The following is a 12,812-nucleotide window of genomic DNA, read 5'->3' as shown; positions in this document are numbered from 1 at the left end:
CTATGGCTTCTGCCTCTAGTTTTCGCGCTCCTGGCAAAACTCTCACCTTACTAACATAACCTTGTTCTTCTTCCCATCAACAAACCCATAGATGAGCACGCCACAACCAAGGGATCAGGTGACCGTCAAACAAGAGCTGCCAGCGTCTGCGTCCGTGCCGGTCTCTTTAGGTCTGCTGTCGTCTTCCTCATCACCCAACGGCAAGAATCCTGACCAGGGATGGCAAGATATTCCTTTGAAGTGTTACAGTGAAGAAGACATCAAAGACAAAAGGCATCATATTGTCAGGTTCACCAACAAGAACAATGTCGATATACTTAAAGATTTCACCAAGCCTGTGAGATTACATCGGAAAGATCCCAGAAACATCCAGTTCCATCTATCACGTCAAGAAATAGATCAGAAAAAGAGAAGAGAACAACAGAGAGCTGTTGAGAAGGCCAAACGGAAGCAACAGCGGTTGGACGGAATCCCGGTAGACGGTTCCGATGACGATGAAGAAGATGGTGGTGATGGTGGATTGGATGAAGATACCAATTCTTCCTCCTCCGGCACACCCTCGAATAAAAATCAAATGGACTTATCGCAAGTGGCGCCAGAAGGGGGAGCACGGAACTTCAGAAGGAACATCTTCAAACGGAAGACCCGGCAGATCAACTTGATGGCGGACGAAAAGCGTAAATTGAGATATGAAGAGTACTATCCATGGGTGATGGAAGATTATGATGGTCAAAATGTATACGTGGGAAACTACGAAGCTGGAGCCTCCGAAGCTTCTCATGTATTATTTGTGTTTGACAAGGATGGTTTCAAGATGATTCCTGCCGAAAAGGTGTATAGGTTTAATCCTCGAAATAAGTATGCAACCTTGACCTTGGAAGAAGCGGAAGCCAAGATGGAAAAGAAATCTGCTGTTCCCAGATGGTTGATGAAACACATGTCTGAGAAGGAAGAAAAGGACTACCGGTTCAGAAACAATGGCAATGCGTCCGCAAACCAAGTGCACATTAGAGGTTCCAATAGTAATGGAGCTGGAAACAAATTAAGAACTGTCAGTGGAGCCTCACAGTTCAACGATAGAGATTCTGATCATGATGACATTGATTTCGACGAAGAATTTGCCGATGACGAAGAGGCTCCAATCATGGACGCTGATGAAGAAGAAAACAAGATGGCTGAACAAAAGATGAAGAAGGAGATGTTAAAGGCATCGCACTTTGATGCTGGTTCTGATGCCGAACCCGATGATGATCTCGACGAGTTATTTGAAACCGAAAAGTCTAGAAAGATTGATAAGGAAGGAAAGAAATTGCGGAAGGTATTGAACAAGACCGAAGGTGGTGTCTATGATAGTGACGACGATGATCAATTGAATCCATACTTGTCGAAATCCGACTTGGAAAGCGATGATGAAAGTGACGACGGAATTGAAGTTAAACAAGAACCTGATGAGAACAATCTCTTTTCACAACCAGGACATCCTAAAGCACGGCTGTTCTTTGCGTACAATGTTGGGGATGGGTTTGTGGTTATCAAGGCTCCACCCAAGTTTTTAGAAGCGTTTCCTCGGGGCGAATGGCTACCTGAGGGCCGTAAAAGACCCATTAAGTTGGTGTCAGAATCGCCCCAAAAGAGACAAAAACCAAATGAACCCCGAGAAAAGAGCTTATCGCCAACCCCATCGGTGCCAGCCGTAGACTTGAACGATGCTGGCCCCACTGGATCTTTAGTGACAATCCAAGAAGTATTGGATATTGTAAAGGGAAACCCACTTCCCCCCAAAGAGTTGTTGATAAAATTGAGAGGCAGAATCAATGCCAATGAGGACAACAAACAGAGAATCATCATGATAGTTAAAATGAACTTAAAGTTGGAAAAGGGAATGTTGGTCTTAAAAGAGTAGACATCTATATTTAAATTTTTACAAAAATACTAATCTACAATACCTCTACTATAGCATCGTCATCACTGTCGTCCTCTTCCATGTCAACCTCCTCCACCTTCTGCTCATCTTCGTTGGCTTCGTCTCTCATTAACATCTGTACAAGTCTATCGCATAAATCGACAATGTTGTCATCTTCCATGTGCACTTTGTGGACTTCACGAACAAGTGCATAGGTAGCCTTGCCTCTCAAGTACTCTCTCATTTCTCTGGTGGTACATAACAACAACAAGGACTCAAGATGGATGCAAATTAAGCCCTTTAATGGTTCTCTTTTCTTATCGCTTGGAAGTAGTTGCAATTCTTCGGGCAAGTCAAACATGTCATCTTCATCAATTTCTTCTGGCCCAGCAATAGGCAACAATATATATGGCAAGAGGTTGATCTTAGCGTTGTTGACCAACTCTGCATGTTTAGAAGCATCGAATAAAGAGTTCTTGATGGTGGATGCGACACCTTCTCTTCTTATTTTGGAGTCGTACTTTTCGGTGAACACCAACAACTTTGAGATTGGCACCACCTCATCATAACTTTGCTCGGTGATGAAATACTCTCTTCCCCTGGTGAATCTGGAGATATCAGCAAAGAAATAGGCCAAATAGTCGAAGCTGGCATATCTATTCAATGTTCTATCGAAACCTTTGACAAAACAGTCCATTAAACAGTCCATGGCCTTGGTAGACTTGAACACCTTCGCTTGCTCTGGGGTATGCTCGAGGTCAAAGTCGAACACCTTGGTGATATGGTCGTTCTTAGCCAAGTTGGTTAACAAGATGCACATCAAGTCAGTACTCATATTAGTAAGTCTGATAATCGACCCAACCAAAAACTTCAAAAAGTCGGCGTCTTCCACTATCAAGTCTCTGACCTTTGTGTCGGTACATAAGTTAGCCAATATAGTCACCGACTGGCTCACAGTGACCTTTCCGCTTTCCTGTGCAAGTTTCTTAAGGTCAGTGACCGATTCGTAGTTATTGTACGCAAAAACCGACTGATGAGAACCTTGCGAGTAACCCACCAAGTTGTCAAGCGCTATCAGCACTACTGCGGGCTGTGGTGAGTGTAAGAACTCTACAAGCTCTTCTAGCTGCGTAGGCATGTTGGATAGAAGTGTGTATAAAAAGCTTACTAAAATTTTCAGAGTCCGCGAAGAGCATCGCACTTTACTTCTTATCCACAAGTTGGATGTAGTAATAATAAAAGGCCACAATCAACGAGTGGGATTCGATGGGCACAAACTCACTGACAGAGTGCACATGACGATCAGGTCCAGGAAATCCGGGCATGTACCGGAAAATATTGGCAGTCAAGTCCCAGTAGCACTTTGTGTCTGTGTTCCCTGTGGATAAATAGGGTGCAAAAACAAACTTCTTATCGTCCTGAGGAAACACCAAATCTTCGTACAAAAACCGTAACAGACCCCCAAATGTATTCCAAACGTCAGAGTACATTGGAGTAACTGGGGCAGGCTCCAAAGGACTGAACAAAGTATAGTTGAAGTACCCATTTTCTGTGGGTGCAAGTAATTGTTCTCCCTCGAAGTAAACCCCCAAGTCAAATCGGTGGGCAATACTCAATACATTTCCCAAAATCTTATCGGAGGTCGACTTAATCGACTCTTCAACCGCAACTCTGCTGTTTATCAACACCTGTGCGTGCTCTGGTAAAGCGTTGGCTTTGGCACCCCCACTAATGATATCTGTTGCCTGAGAGGTGGTGACCAAATACTTGGTTCTTATTTCCTTTGAAAGATACTTCAAGAGATTTTTGTTGGCCTTCTTGTCAACATGCGCTTTCAAGATGGTAGATTTCATCAGTTTGTCGATATCAGAGTGCTCGGCAACACATTGCAACATTCCCAAAACCGGGTTCCGTGGAGTGATGATACTGTCAAAGGGAGTTTTTTCCACCAAACTCACCAACTCCGAAATAATACCAATCAGGGTGTGTGGAGGGGGGACAGACGAGTGACCTCCAGGTGTGTAGAGCTCGATGATGTTATCTAAATGGCCCTTTTCTGCGGTAGCAGGGAGAATGAAGTTGACCCCATTCTGTTCAGTGAACCCTGAACCTCCCTCGTCAATAATTTGGTACATCGAATCTTTTCCGTACCGTTCAAGAAGAAACTCGCTGATAGCAACTGCCCCAGTTCCTTCGGACTCCTCGTCGTATCCGAATGCCAAAATTACCGTTCTTTCTGGGGAAAATTGACCCTCTGCGAGTAACAATTCTATTGTGTCCATCAAGCCCGTGAGAAGGTTTTTGCAGTCCGAAGCACCTCTTCCATGAACACTTCCGTTGGCAATGACCCCCTCGAAAGGAGGATAATCCCATTGAGGAATTGTCTCCTTTTGAACAGGAACCACATCCTGGTGGGCCGTTAACATCAATGGTTTCTTGGTGGAGTCGGACCCTTGCCAGGTGAATACAAGCGAAAACTTATTGACCTTTTCAACCTTCAAGTGTTTGTGCACCAACGGATAAGTTTCCTCCAAAAAGCTGTGGAAAAATTCAAAGTTCTTCCAAGCAGGCTCAAGCTTGTACAAGTCATCATATGAGTCGGTGGTGTTGGGATTGAGCATATCATCGTGGACTTCGGTGGGGACTTGGATAGCAGCAGCCAAACGCTTGGCCGATTCCAACTTGAACGTTTGGTTGTGGAGCAACATCTGTAATGTCTCCTGGCTGTATATAACATCCAATGGGTTGATTTTGGCGACTTCAGGGCAAAACGAAGTGGTTCCTTTGGTGGAGATAAGCGGGACTTGGTGATAGGTTAACAAGAAATAAAATCCTGGAAGTAACACCAAAAGTGCTTTGTACCTCAGCCACCAGAGTCTAGAGGGTGGGGAGTGATGGACGCCTGCCAATGGCAATTGGGAGGTTTTGTCGGTATACATGGTGATGTAGTTGGAGATATGAAAAAGGGATAAGAACCAGTGCCGTGCAGCCAAGTGCGCCAATTCCGCTCTCAGTGGCTGCAACTGCAAAATTGTTGCATTACCTAAAATACTATCTAGTTACACAAAATTATCACTCGAAGCTGTGCCCACTCACGCTGTTGAAGAAGTTGATTTGGTCCAATATCGTCTTCTCTTTGGCGTATTTCACCTGGGGAATGGTGATATCGCCTCGAACTGCGTATCCGTGAGGAACACCCAGAAACAACTTTATTTCCCACTGGAGGTCAGGTTTGTTAGCCAAAATCTCTTCCGTCTTGTGTCTCAACTTCACCGAGAATGACTTGTCATCAGCACCAATGGAGATGAGAATGGGTTTGGTGATTCTAGCTACCTCACTCTCCTTCACAAGAGAAGGATGTGCAACAGCAGCAGCATCCACAAGCCCAGTCTCCGTCAAGTTTGGGATGGCAAACTTGGCTCCAAAACAGTAGCCAATCGCTCCGATAAACTTGGGGTTCAACTCCTGTTTCATTTTACTCAAAAATCCATCTACAATGGGGGTGGTGATACCAGGACGGTGCCATAAGAACCAATAGAGCACCCACTTCTCGAACGGGTCGTTGTTCAAGATGTCAGGAATCAACACTCTGTACTTGCCGAGTCTTGCGAGTTCGTCCGCCACTAAAAGGGTATTATTCAACTTATAGCCAAAGATATCTGTCAAGATCACAAGCACGTGACTGTTCCCATGCTCATCTCCGGTGGTGTAAGTGTCGAGTCCTCCAACGGTGGTGAAGGTGCCGGCGGGAGTTCCTTCGTGGTGAATGACCTGCGTGCAGCAGGAGGTGAATCCAATGGAAGCCATTTAGAAATTAGTAAGTTGGGTACTACTCGAGGTTTATACGGTGCCTTTGCGAGTTTGTACTACCTCCGTTGATCGCCATGTTGCATCTACAACATTTTAAATCCGTTAATCTCCCGCGCCCCACCATATAAAAGCAAACATTGCCCAAACATGGCCCAAACATCACATTTTTGTCAAAATGGCGTCCGTTGGTTTCAACTCCTGCTGTACACAAGTATCCCTTCACGAAGGGACACCTGCCGGTACTTTCACCACCGTGGCAGGTCTTGATACATACGTCACCGGTGAAGAATCCAAACAGATCCTTGTCATCATGACCGATATCTTTGGGTATAAGCTCAACAACGTTCTCTTGGTGGCCGACAACTTAGCCAAACAAGGGAACTTCAAGGTGTTGATTCCTGATATCTTGAACAACGATATCTTTGTCGAAGGTGGTGATATTCATGCATGGTTCCCCAGTCACACGCCCAATACCACCGGACCCATTGTTGAAGGGTTTTTGAAGGGATTGAGGCAGCAACAGAATCCTACATTTTTGGGAGGAATTGGGTATTGTTTTGGTGCCAAGTACGTGATTCCATATTTGACCAAGGACGGGCTTTTGGATGCGGGTGCGGTTGCGCATCCTTCGTTCTTGACATTGGAAGAGATTGAAGGTATTGAAAAACCAATTCTTATTTCAACTTCAGTCATAGATCAGTCTTTCACTGTAGAGTTGAGAAGGGCTACTGAAGACATCTTGACCAAGAAAGAGGGACTTAAATGGCAATTAGGAATATACTCTGGGTGTTCGCATGGATACGCTGTGAGGGGGGATGTATCGATTCCTCTGGTGAAGTATGCCAAGGAGGCGACTCTTTTGGACCAGTTGAAATTCTTTGATAGTGTCAGAAAGTAATTATTTGAGTGTCTGAAGTGACCTTTGATTGTCAACACCTTTTTCATAGAAGTGGACAGTACACATAGAGTTGGATAGTACATATGCCTACATTTTGCAGCCAGTATGCAGACAAAATTTAAACAATCTCTGAAGCGTATATATTTTAAATCTATCAACAGGAGCCGGTAGTAGAGGACCTGTCAAAGACTTCGAGTGTTCTGCCTTCTTAGGTGTCAGCTGTGCGACCCGCATGATGGCTGCGAAAAAGAATCGAACAATTAGTTCAAAGTTTACATATCTTCTGGTTCAAACATACATAGTCATGACTATTGACTGCTCCCAAAGAAGTTCAACTGATCCAAAAGAGTCGCCTCCTTGGCATACTTCACCAGAGGAATCGATACATCCCCCCTCACAGCGTATCCATGCGAACACCCAGAGTATATTCCTAATTGCCATTTAAGTCCCTCTTTCTTGGTCAAGATGTCTTCAGTAGCCCTTCTCAACTCTACAGTGAAAGACTGATCTATGACTGAAGTTGAAATAAGAATTGGTTTTTCAATACCTTCAATCTCTTCCAATGTCAAGAACGAAGGATGCGCAACCGCACCCGCATCCAAAAGCCCGTCCTTGGTCAAATATGGAATCACGTACTTGGCACCAAAACAATACCCAATTCCTCCCAAAAATGTAGGATTCTGTTGTTGCCTCAATTCCTTCAAAAACCCTTCAACAATGGGGCCAGTGACAGAAGGAGCATGTTTTGCTCTCCATTCCTCAATTCCTTTCGCAGACGGTCTCTCGACAATAGGATCTCCCTGTAGAATATCGGGAACTAACACCGTATAATCGCCGTGGTGGGCGAGATTATCAGCAATCAAAAGCGTGTTGTTGAGCTTGTAGCCAAAGACATCGGTCATGATCACAAGAACCCGTTTGGATTGTCCAATGACATAGGTGTCGAGTCCACCGATGGTTTTGAAGACACCCTGAGCGGTACCTTCGTGTAATGCTAGTTGAAAACAGCAAGAAGTGAAGCCAGCAGAAGCCATAGTTTGGTTGAAAAATGGTGCAAAGGGCTGGCTTTATATACTTTTACAATGGACAAACCGGCGATAGAAGGATTTAGTCTATTGGCTTATCTAGGTTAAGCCATGTAAATAACAGCTATATCTACTGGATTGTATCTCCTACTGACAGTTGGCAAAGAAAGCCAACTGGTCCATGACAGTCTTCTCCTTGGCATACTTGATCTGAGGTTGGGAAATATCTCCTCTGACAGAGTAACCGTGGGTGACTCCGGAGAAAAGAGTGATTTCCCACTTGAGGCCCTCTTTCTTGGACAAGATGTCCTCAGTCTCACGTCTAAGGTCATTGCCAAACATCTGGTCGGCATAAGGAGTGGAAATCAAAAGGGGTCTTTCAATTGCTTCCACGTCTGCAGTTACCACAAGAGATGGGTGAGGAGTGGCCCCGGCGTCAAAGTACCCGTCTTTGGACAAGTGCTGCATTACGTACTTTCCACCAAAGCAGTACCCAATTCCGCCCAAGAAGGTGGGTTTTTCGTCCTCTTTCAACTTCTTCAAGAAGTCGTTGATGATAGGAGCAACGATAGATTCCAGATGTTTGGGGAACCAGGCCTGGACGTCATTGCCGGCAACAAATATGTCACCGTCAAAAATGTCAGGAATCAACACCTTGTAACCGCCGAGTTTGGCCAATTGATCTGCAAGTAAAAGAACATTGTTGAGCTTGTACCCAAATATATCGGTAATAATCACGAGGATCTTTTTGTTGGTAACGTCCCCGGTGACATAGGTATCGAGACCGTGAACAGTGGAGTAGGATCCAGCAGGAGTACCTTCGTGTAAGATTTTTTCAGTGCAACAAGAACCTAAAGTAGCCATAGTAATAATTAGTTGAGAAATTATCCGGTGGAAATGCGTATCTAAATACTTTTTTTTGAGGATACGCACGGAAATATTGCACTTCGCACTTGACACATTTATGGACGTCTGGACGTCATAATTAACAATTCCGTATCGCAATTACTCACTATCCACCACTACTTTACTTTCATTTTGTCGGTCAACAGTGACCAACGCACGGAAGTGAATCCGGTGTCGATCCGATTGACAGTGGATTAACACCACGGCAGTATCTGAAATTGGTGGTAAATGTCGGACCGGCCGGTGACGAATGCGCTGGAGTTTAGCGGGTGCAGGAGACAAACGGCAGACGGAACTAAGATATACGGAATACGTCCTATTGGGGACAATTCCGAGAAGGTAGTTAGGCTATTGTGGTGATTCAGCTCTAGTGATACTTGTAGCTCAAGTTGCACTTGAAGAATCTTTTTGTAAAGTCAAGTAGTTGTCCAATCTGCGAATTTCACAATTACTGCAAATTTGTGGTCGCATATTTTCAACATAATTATATTACTCTATCTGCAAACGTAATTCATACTTAATTTTCGGCATTGGCCTGGGCACTATATTGTGCTTGCAATACCAAGTTCCGACTGGCATCCATTCTAGGCAACATCACCTCAACCATTCTAATCTTGTCGTTCTTAGCAAACGCCTTACTGGTAAACAAGTCCTCAGCTTCTCCAATGGTAGATACCCTCACCGTCTCGTAGTTTTTAGCATTGAACAATGGCAACAATCCCAAGTTGTCCCAAGGTTGAATATCATTATAGCTGGCGTTTTCTCCATGGATTAACCGCTCAATGGTATAACCGTCGTTGTTCAACACGAAAAGATAAGGATTGGTGTTCCACTTGACCATGGTGGAGATTTCTTGCACTGTCAACTGCAAAGAACCGTCTCCCACGAACAAAATGACCCTCTTATTAGGGTCGATTTCCTCGGCCGCCATCACCGCTCCCAAGGTGGCCCCCACAGTGAACCCAATAGATCCCCACAACACCTGCGAAATACCCACCGTGTTATTGGGGAACTTGGACTGAACAATTCCAAATGCAGACGTACCAGTCTCAGTGATGATAATATCTCCTTCCTTGAACCAAGACGAAACTCTGGTCCATAACCATTCCTGGGTCAATCTACTATCTCTGCTGGCAGGCGTGTTGACCAACTTGGTCTTTGGCACCGGCTGAGGTACGTAGTTGGTGCAAGCTTCAGCAATTCTTCTCAACAAGTGGTTCAAGCATTCTTTCATTTGCACCCCGGGGAAGGTGGCCTGTCTGATCTTGGTATAGTCAGAGTGGAACTCAATGACGTTTTTGGTCCTGTACGAGTACGAGAATGACCCAGTGTTGAAGTCCGACAACAAGGCTCCGAGCGAAAGGATCAAATCGGCACTTTCCACCGCCTCTTTGACCTGGGGGGTACTCAAGGTCCCGACGTACACACCGCCGAACCGGGAAGCGACACTGTGCTCTCCGTTCAATTTGGCACTCATTTTCTTGATCAAGTTGGGATCATTATCCACCAATTCTCCACTGATTCCACCTTCATCAATAGTACCTTTACCCATGGGAGTGGTGTAGACAGGAAATTGGGTGATTTCCACCAACCGGCGGGCTTCTTGTTTACAGTCGTGTCTGGAGCAGCATGCATCCACCAAGATAACCGGGTTTTTGGCCTGGCTCACCAAGTTCAATACATGGTCAATCACCTCCTGTTCCGCTTCAGGATCGTTGGGCTTCAACGACAAATCAATGGGCGTATCCAACAAGCTGGCGGGCACCGTCAAGTCCACCAAGTTGGCGGGCAAGCCGATGTACACGGGTCTCTGGTACACATAGGCGTCTCTAATACATCTGTCCAATTCACCGGGGGCAGAATTGATGTCAGAAATAAACGCAGATGTGTGCGAAATATTGTTAGACATCCTGTGGAAAACCGTAAAGTCTCCATTTCCTAACGTGTGGTGCAACAAAAGCTGTTTGGCCTGCGACGAGATCGAAGGCACTCCCACGACGTGGATCAAACCGACGTGCTCGGCGTAGGCACCTCCCACCCCATTAAGGGCAGACAATTCTCCTACTCCGAAGGTGGTGATGAGGCATCCCAATCTCTTGATTCTGGAGTATCCGTCGGCGGCGTAGGCAGCGTTTAACTCGTTGGCGTTACCGGCCCATCTCATACCTTCGACGTCGTAAATTTTATCCAAGAGGGAAAGGTTGAAATCCCCTGGCAATCCGAAGACTGTGTTGACATCCAATTGCTTCAATCTTTCAAAGAGATATCTTCCTAAGGTGATTTCAGACATGTTAATTGTTTTGTGTTTGTGTTTGTGTTTGTGGTTTAAATTTGGTGATGGGAGAGGATACGGGAGGGCAGTGGTACTTATATAGTGATTTGGCGGGATACGGTTTAGCGTAACCGCATAGGTAGCGACCGGTTATGCGCATTTGGCTGGCATCAGATGATCGCATCGGGGATGCCTGTGGTAACGGGATGTCGTAGGGATGTCGTAAGGCCCTTGGTACCCTCGCTCGCCGGGCCATCGTCCCCGCCCTGCTGGAGGCATCACCCATTTTCTCAATGTCGCGCTCTCCGATCTTAATTCGGATAGCACAGGCGTATTGGCCTCTGTAAGCGAATAAACCGTATGACCGTCGAGTGGTATGAGAATATGGAAAAACCATGTGTTGAATATGCATAAACTTAAGCACATATGCGCGTAAGCTCACCAAGGCGTTCCAGTTGCCATTCCACTCCCCAATACCCCCTATTAAGATGGTGTTAGTACTGGTTGGAGCAAATATGCGGCTCTGTCCCTGCCGATTTAATTTATCCGAGCAGCCAATGCGGGTCCTACAATACCGATTCGTGTCATATTCTCATTAAGGCTATACAATCCCGAGCCTGGACAAGTGTGGTCCGAGTCATCACCCAATCCCCTCTCTAACCTACTCTCATTAATCGATGCTCATAGCGTCATCCTTCTCCTCCTCATGCTTTTCCTTCTTCACAACCCCCTTCAACCCCCGGCCAAAGTTCACCATCAACACAACCTCAGCCACTACTATCAACACCAAAAACACCAAAGTTATGACTCCAAACGTGATCAACGAACTCCGTCCGGGAAAGTAGGCTCCCGGCACTACCGCCACGTTATACGCAGATGTGTACTTGGTGAATAACCGGATCATCTTGAAAAGCACATACGCAATTCCCCCTAGGTACACCATTAAACAACCTCCTGTGAGCCATAGATTCTCTCTTCCAACCCCCAAGTCACTCAACACCAACAACACGATCGTCAAGGGGATCACGATCACCGTCAAAATGAACTCTACCGAAGTCTTGTCACGCACCATGATGATGATGAACTGGATGGTAAAAGCCAAAAAGAAAAAGAACCCAAACACCAAAAGCGACCGGTGAACCTGGAACGTGAGGTACATTCTTCGGATCAAAAGGTCTGCTCCGATTGACTTGTATCGAAACCAACTGACGTGACGCTTCAAGTAGTACACAATCAACACCACTTGCGACACCATAGTGGCTGCAATTATACAGATAGTAGCGATATTGGTGGCCCGCGTGGCCCGTTTCCACCCGTTCACCAAAATGGCACCCACAAGCTTGTGCACTTCTTCGTACTGGATCCCCGTATAAATCAACATACACCCGTAGAACACACACAAGAATCCCAAGAGTAACATATTTTGGCTGCGAAGACCAATGGCCGAGATGAGCACCTGGAAAACAGCGGCGAAAATGAAGAGGGCCAAGTAGATCAGTACCTCTTCGAATTTGGACTCGGATGGGATGAGTTCTTTGTGGATATTAATCACGGCGTACATATATGCTTGGAGAGCAATGATAACAAGAGCCGAGGTGATGGATATTCCAAAGAAAATGGCCGCTGCCACCCGGTATCGTTTGAACGCCGGCGAGTTAGGGTTTTGTGAGTCGTTGGAAATGGGAGATGTTGGAGCTACTGGTGGGATACTTCCAACACTTGAAATATCATCTGGAAGAGTGCTTTTGAAGGTGTGACTGCGGGACCTGCCCGCATCAGCAACCGTATCGGGAGCTCGCACGTCCACCTTGGCATATTGGAAAAAGTCGTCGTGCGACTCGTTGTCATTGGTCCACACTGTAAGTGATGGTTTCTGCATTTATGCTTGGTGGCTGGGGTTAGGCGACGGGTTTATATTAATAGCGATGAGGCGCGCGCGATTTGGCCGCGTGCACGTCGCCGACAGGAGGCTCAGATTCTAAATATAGTGATGACTGT

At 45.8% G+C, this 12,812-nt stretch overlaps 9 protein-coding genes across 9 annotated transcripts; 2 read left to right on the top strand and 7 right to left on the bottom strand. All coding sequences in view use genetic code 12, as the record gives it.

The window, feature by feature from the left end:
* Positions 1 to 91: 91 nt before the first annotated feature.
* Positions 92 to 1,903, top strand: TFG1 (transcription factor IIF subunit tfg1; the record flags this gene model as incomplete). The annotated part of the gene is made up of 1 exon (XM_066158258.1): positions 92 to 1,903. One exon carries the CDS (start codon positions 92 to 94, stop codon positions 1,901 to 1,903), a length of 1,812 nt encoding a protein of 603 aa, XP_066014355.1.
* Positions 1,904 to 1,937: 34 nt separating this feature from the next.
* Positions 1,938 to 3,041, bottom strand: HGH1 (the record flags this gene model as incomplete). Its single annotated transcript, XM_006687405.1, has 1 exon — positions 1,938 to 3,041. The coding sequence occupies one exon, from the start codon at positions 3,039 to 3,041 to the stop codon at positions 1,938 to 1,940; it is 1,104 nt and encodes a 367-aa protein (XP_006687468.1).
* Positions 3,042 to 3,105: 64 nt separating this feature from the next.
* Positions 3,106 to 4,842, bottom strand: PSN45_004283 (glutamate carboxypeptidase; the record flags this gene model as incomplete). Its single annotated transcript, XM_006687165.1, has 1 exon — positions 3,106 to 4,842. One exon carries the CDS (start codon positions 4,840 to 4,842, stop codon positions 3,106 to 3,108), a length of 1,737 nt encoding a protein of 578 aa, XP_006687228.1.
* A 133-nt stretch (positions 4,843 to 4,975) lies between these two features.
* On the bottom strand, positions 4,976 to 5,710 carry PSN45_004282 (uncharacterized protein; the record flags this gene model as incomplete). The annotated part of the gene is made up of 1 exon (XM_006687166.2): positions 4,976 to 5,710. The coding sequence occupies one exon, from the start codon at positions 5,708 to 5,710 to the stop codon at positions 4,976 to 4,978; it is 735 nt and encodes a 244-aa protein (XP_006687229.1).
* A 178-nt stretch (positions 5,711 to 5,888) lies between these two features.
* On the top strand, positions 5,889 to 6,611 carry PSN45_004281 (uncharacterized protein; the record flags this gene model as incomplete). Its single annotated transcript, XM_066158257.1, has 1 exon — positions 5,889 to 6,611. The coding sequence occupies one exon, from the start codon at positions 5,889 to 5,891 to the stop codon at positions 6,609 to 6,611; it is 723 nt and encodes a 240-aa protein (XP_066014354.1).
* Positions 6,612 to 6,919: 308 nt separating this feature from the next.
* On the bottom strand, positions 6,920 to 7,645 carry PSN45_004280 (uncharacterized protein; the record flags this gene model as incomplete). Its single annotated transcript, XM_066158256.1, has 1 exon — positions 6,920 to 7,645. One exon carries the CDS (start codon positions 7,643 to 7,645, stop codon positions 6,920 to 6,922), a length of 726 nt encoding a protein of 241 aa, XP_066014353.1.
* A 138-nt stretch (positions 7,646 to 7,783) lies between these two features.
* Positions 7,784 to 8,500, bottom strand: PSN45_004279 (uncharacterized protein; the record flags this gene model as incomplete). The annotated part of the gene is made up of 1 exon (XM_006687407.2): positions 7,784 to 8,500. The coding sequence occupies one exon, from the start codon at positions 8,498 to 8,500 to the stop codon at positions 7,784 to 7,786; it is 717 nt and encodes a 238-aa protein (XP_006687470.1).
* A 559-nt stretch (positions 8,501 to 9,059) lies between these two features.
* On the bottom strand, positions 9,060 to 10,832 carry PDC1 (Pyruvate decarboxylase 1; the record flags this gene model as incomplete). Its single annotated transcript, XM_006687167.1, has 1 exon — positions 9,060 to 10,832. The coding sequence occupies one exon, from the start codon at positions 10,830 to 10,832 to the stop codon at positions 9,060 to 9,062; it is 1,773 nt and encodes a 590-aa protein (XP_006687230.1).
* Positions 10,833 to 11,484: 652 nt separating this feature from the next.
* Positions 11,485 to 12,693, bottom strand: PSN45_004277 (uncharacterized protein; the record flags this gene model as incomplete). Its single annotated transcript, XM_066158255.1, has 1 exon — positions 11,485 to 12,693. The coding sequence occupies one exon, from the start codon at positions 12,691 to 12,693 to the stop codon at positions 11,485 to 11,487; it is 1,209 nt and encodes a 402-aa protein (XP_066014352.1).
* Between the last annotated feature and the right edge of the window lie 119 nt (positions 12,694 to 12,812).

The sequence above is a fragment of the Yamadazyma tenuis genome, chromosome 6, assembly GCF_029203305.1.
Source record: "Yamadazyma tenuis chromosome 6, complete sequence".
NCBI lineage: Eukaryota > Fungi > Ascomycota > Pichiomycetes > Serinales > Debaryomycetaceae > Yamadazyma > Yamadazyma tenuis.
This window is presented reverse-complemented; position numbering and strand designations above follow the sequence as displayed.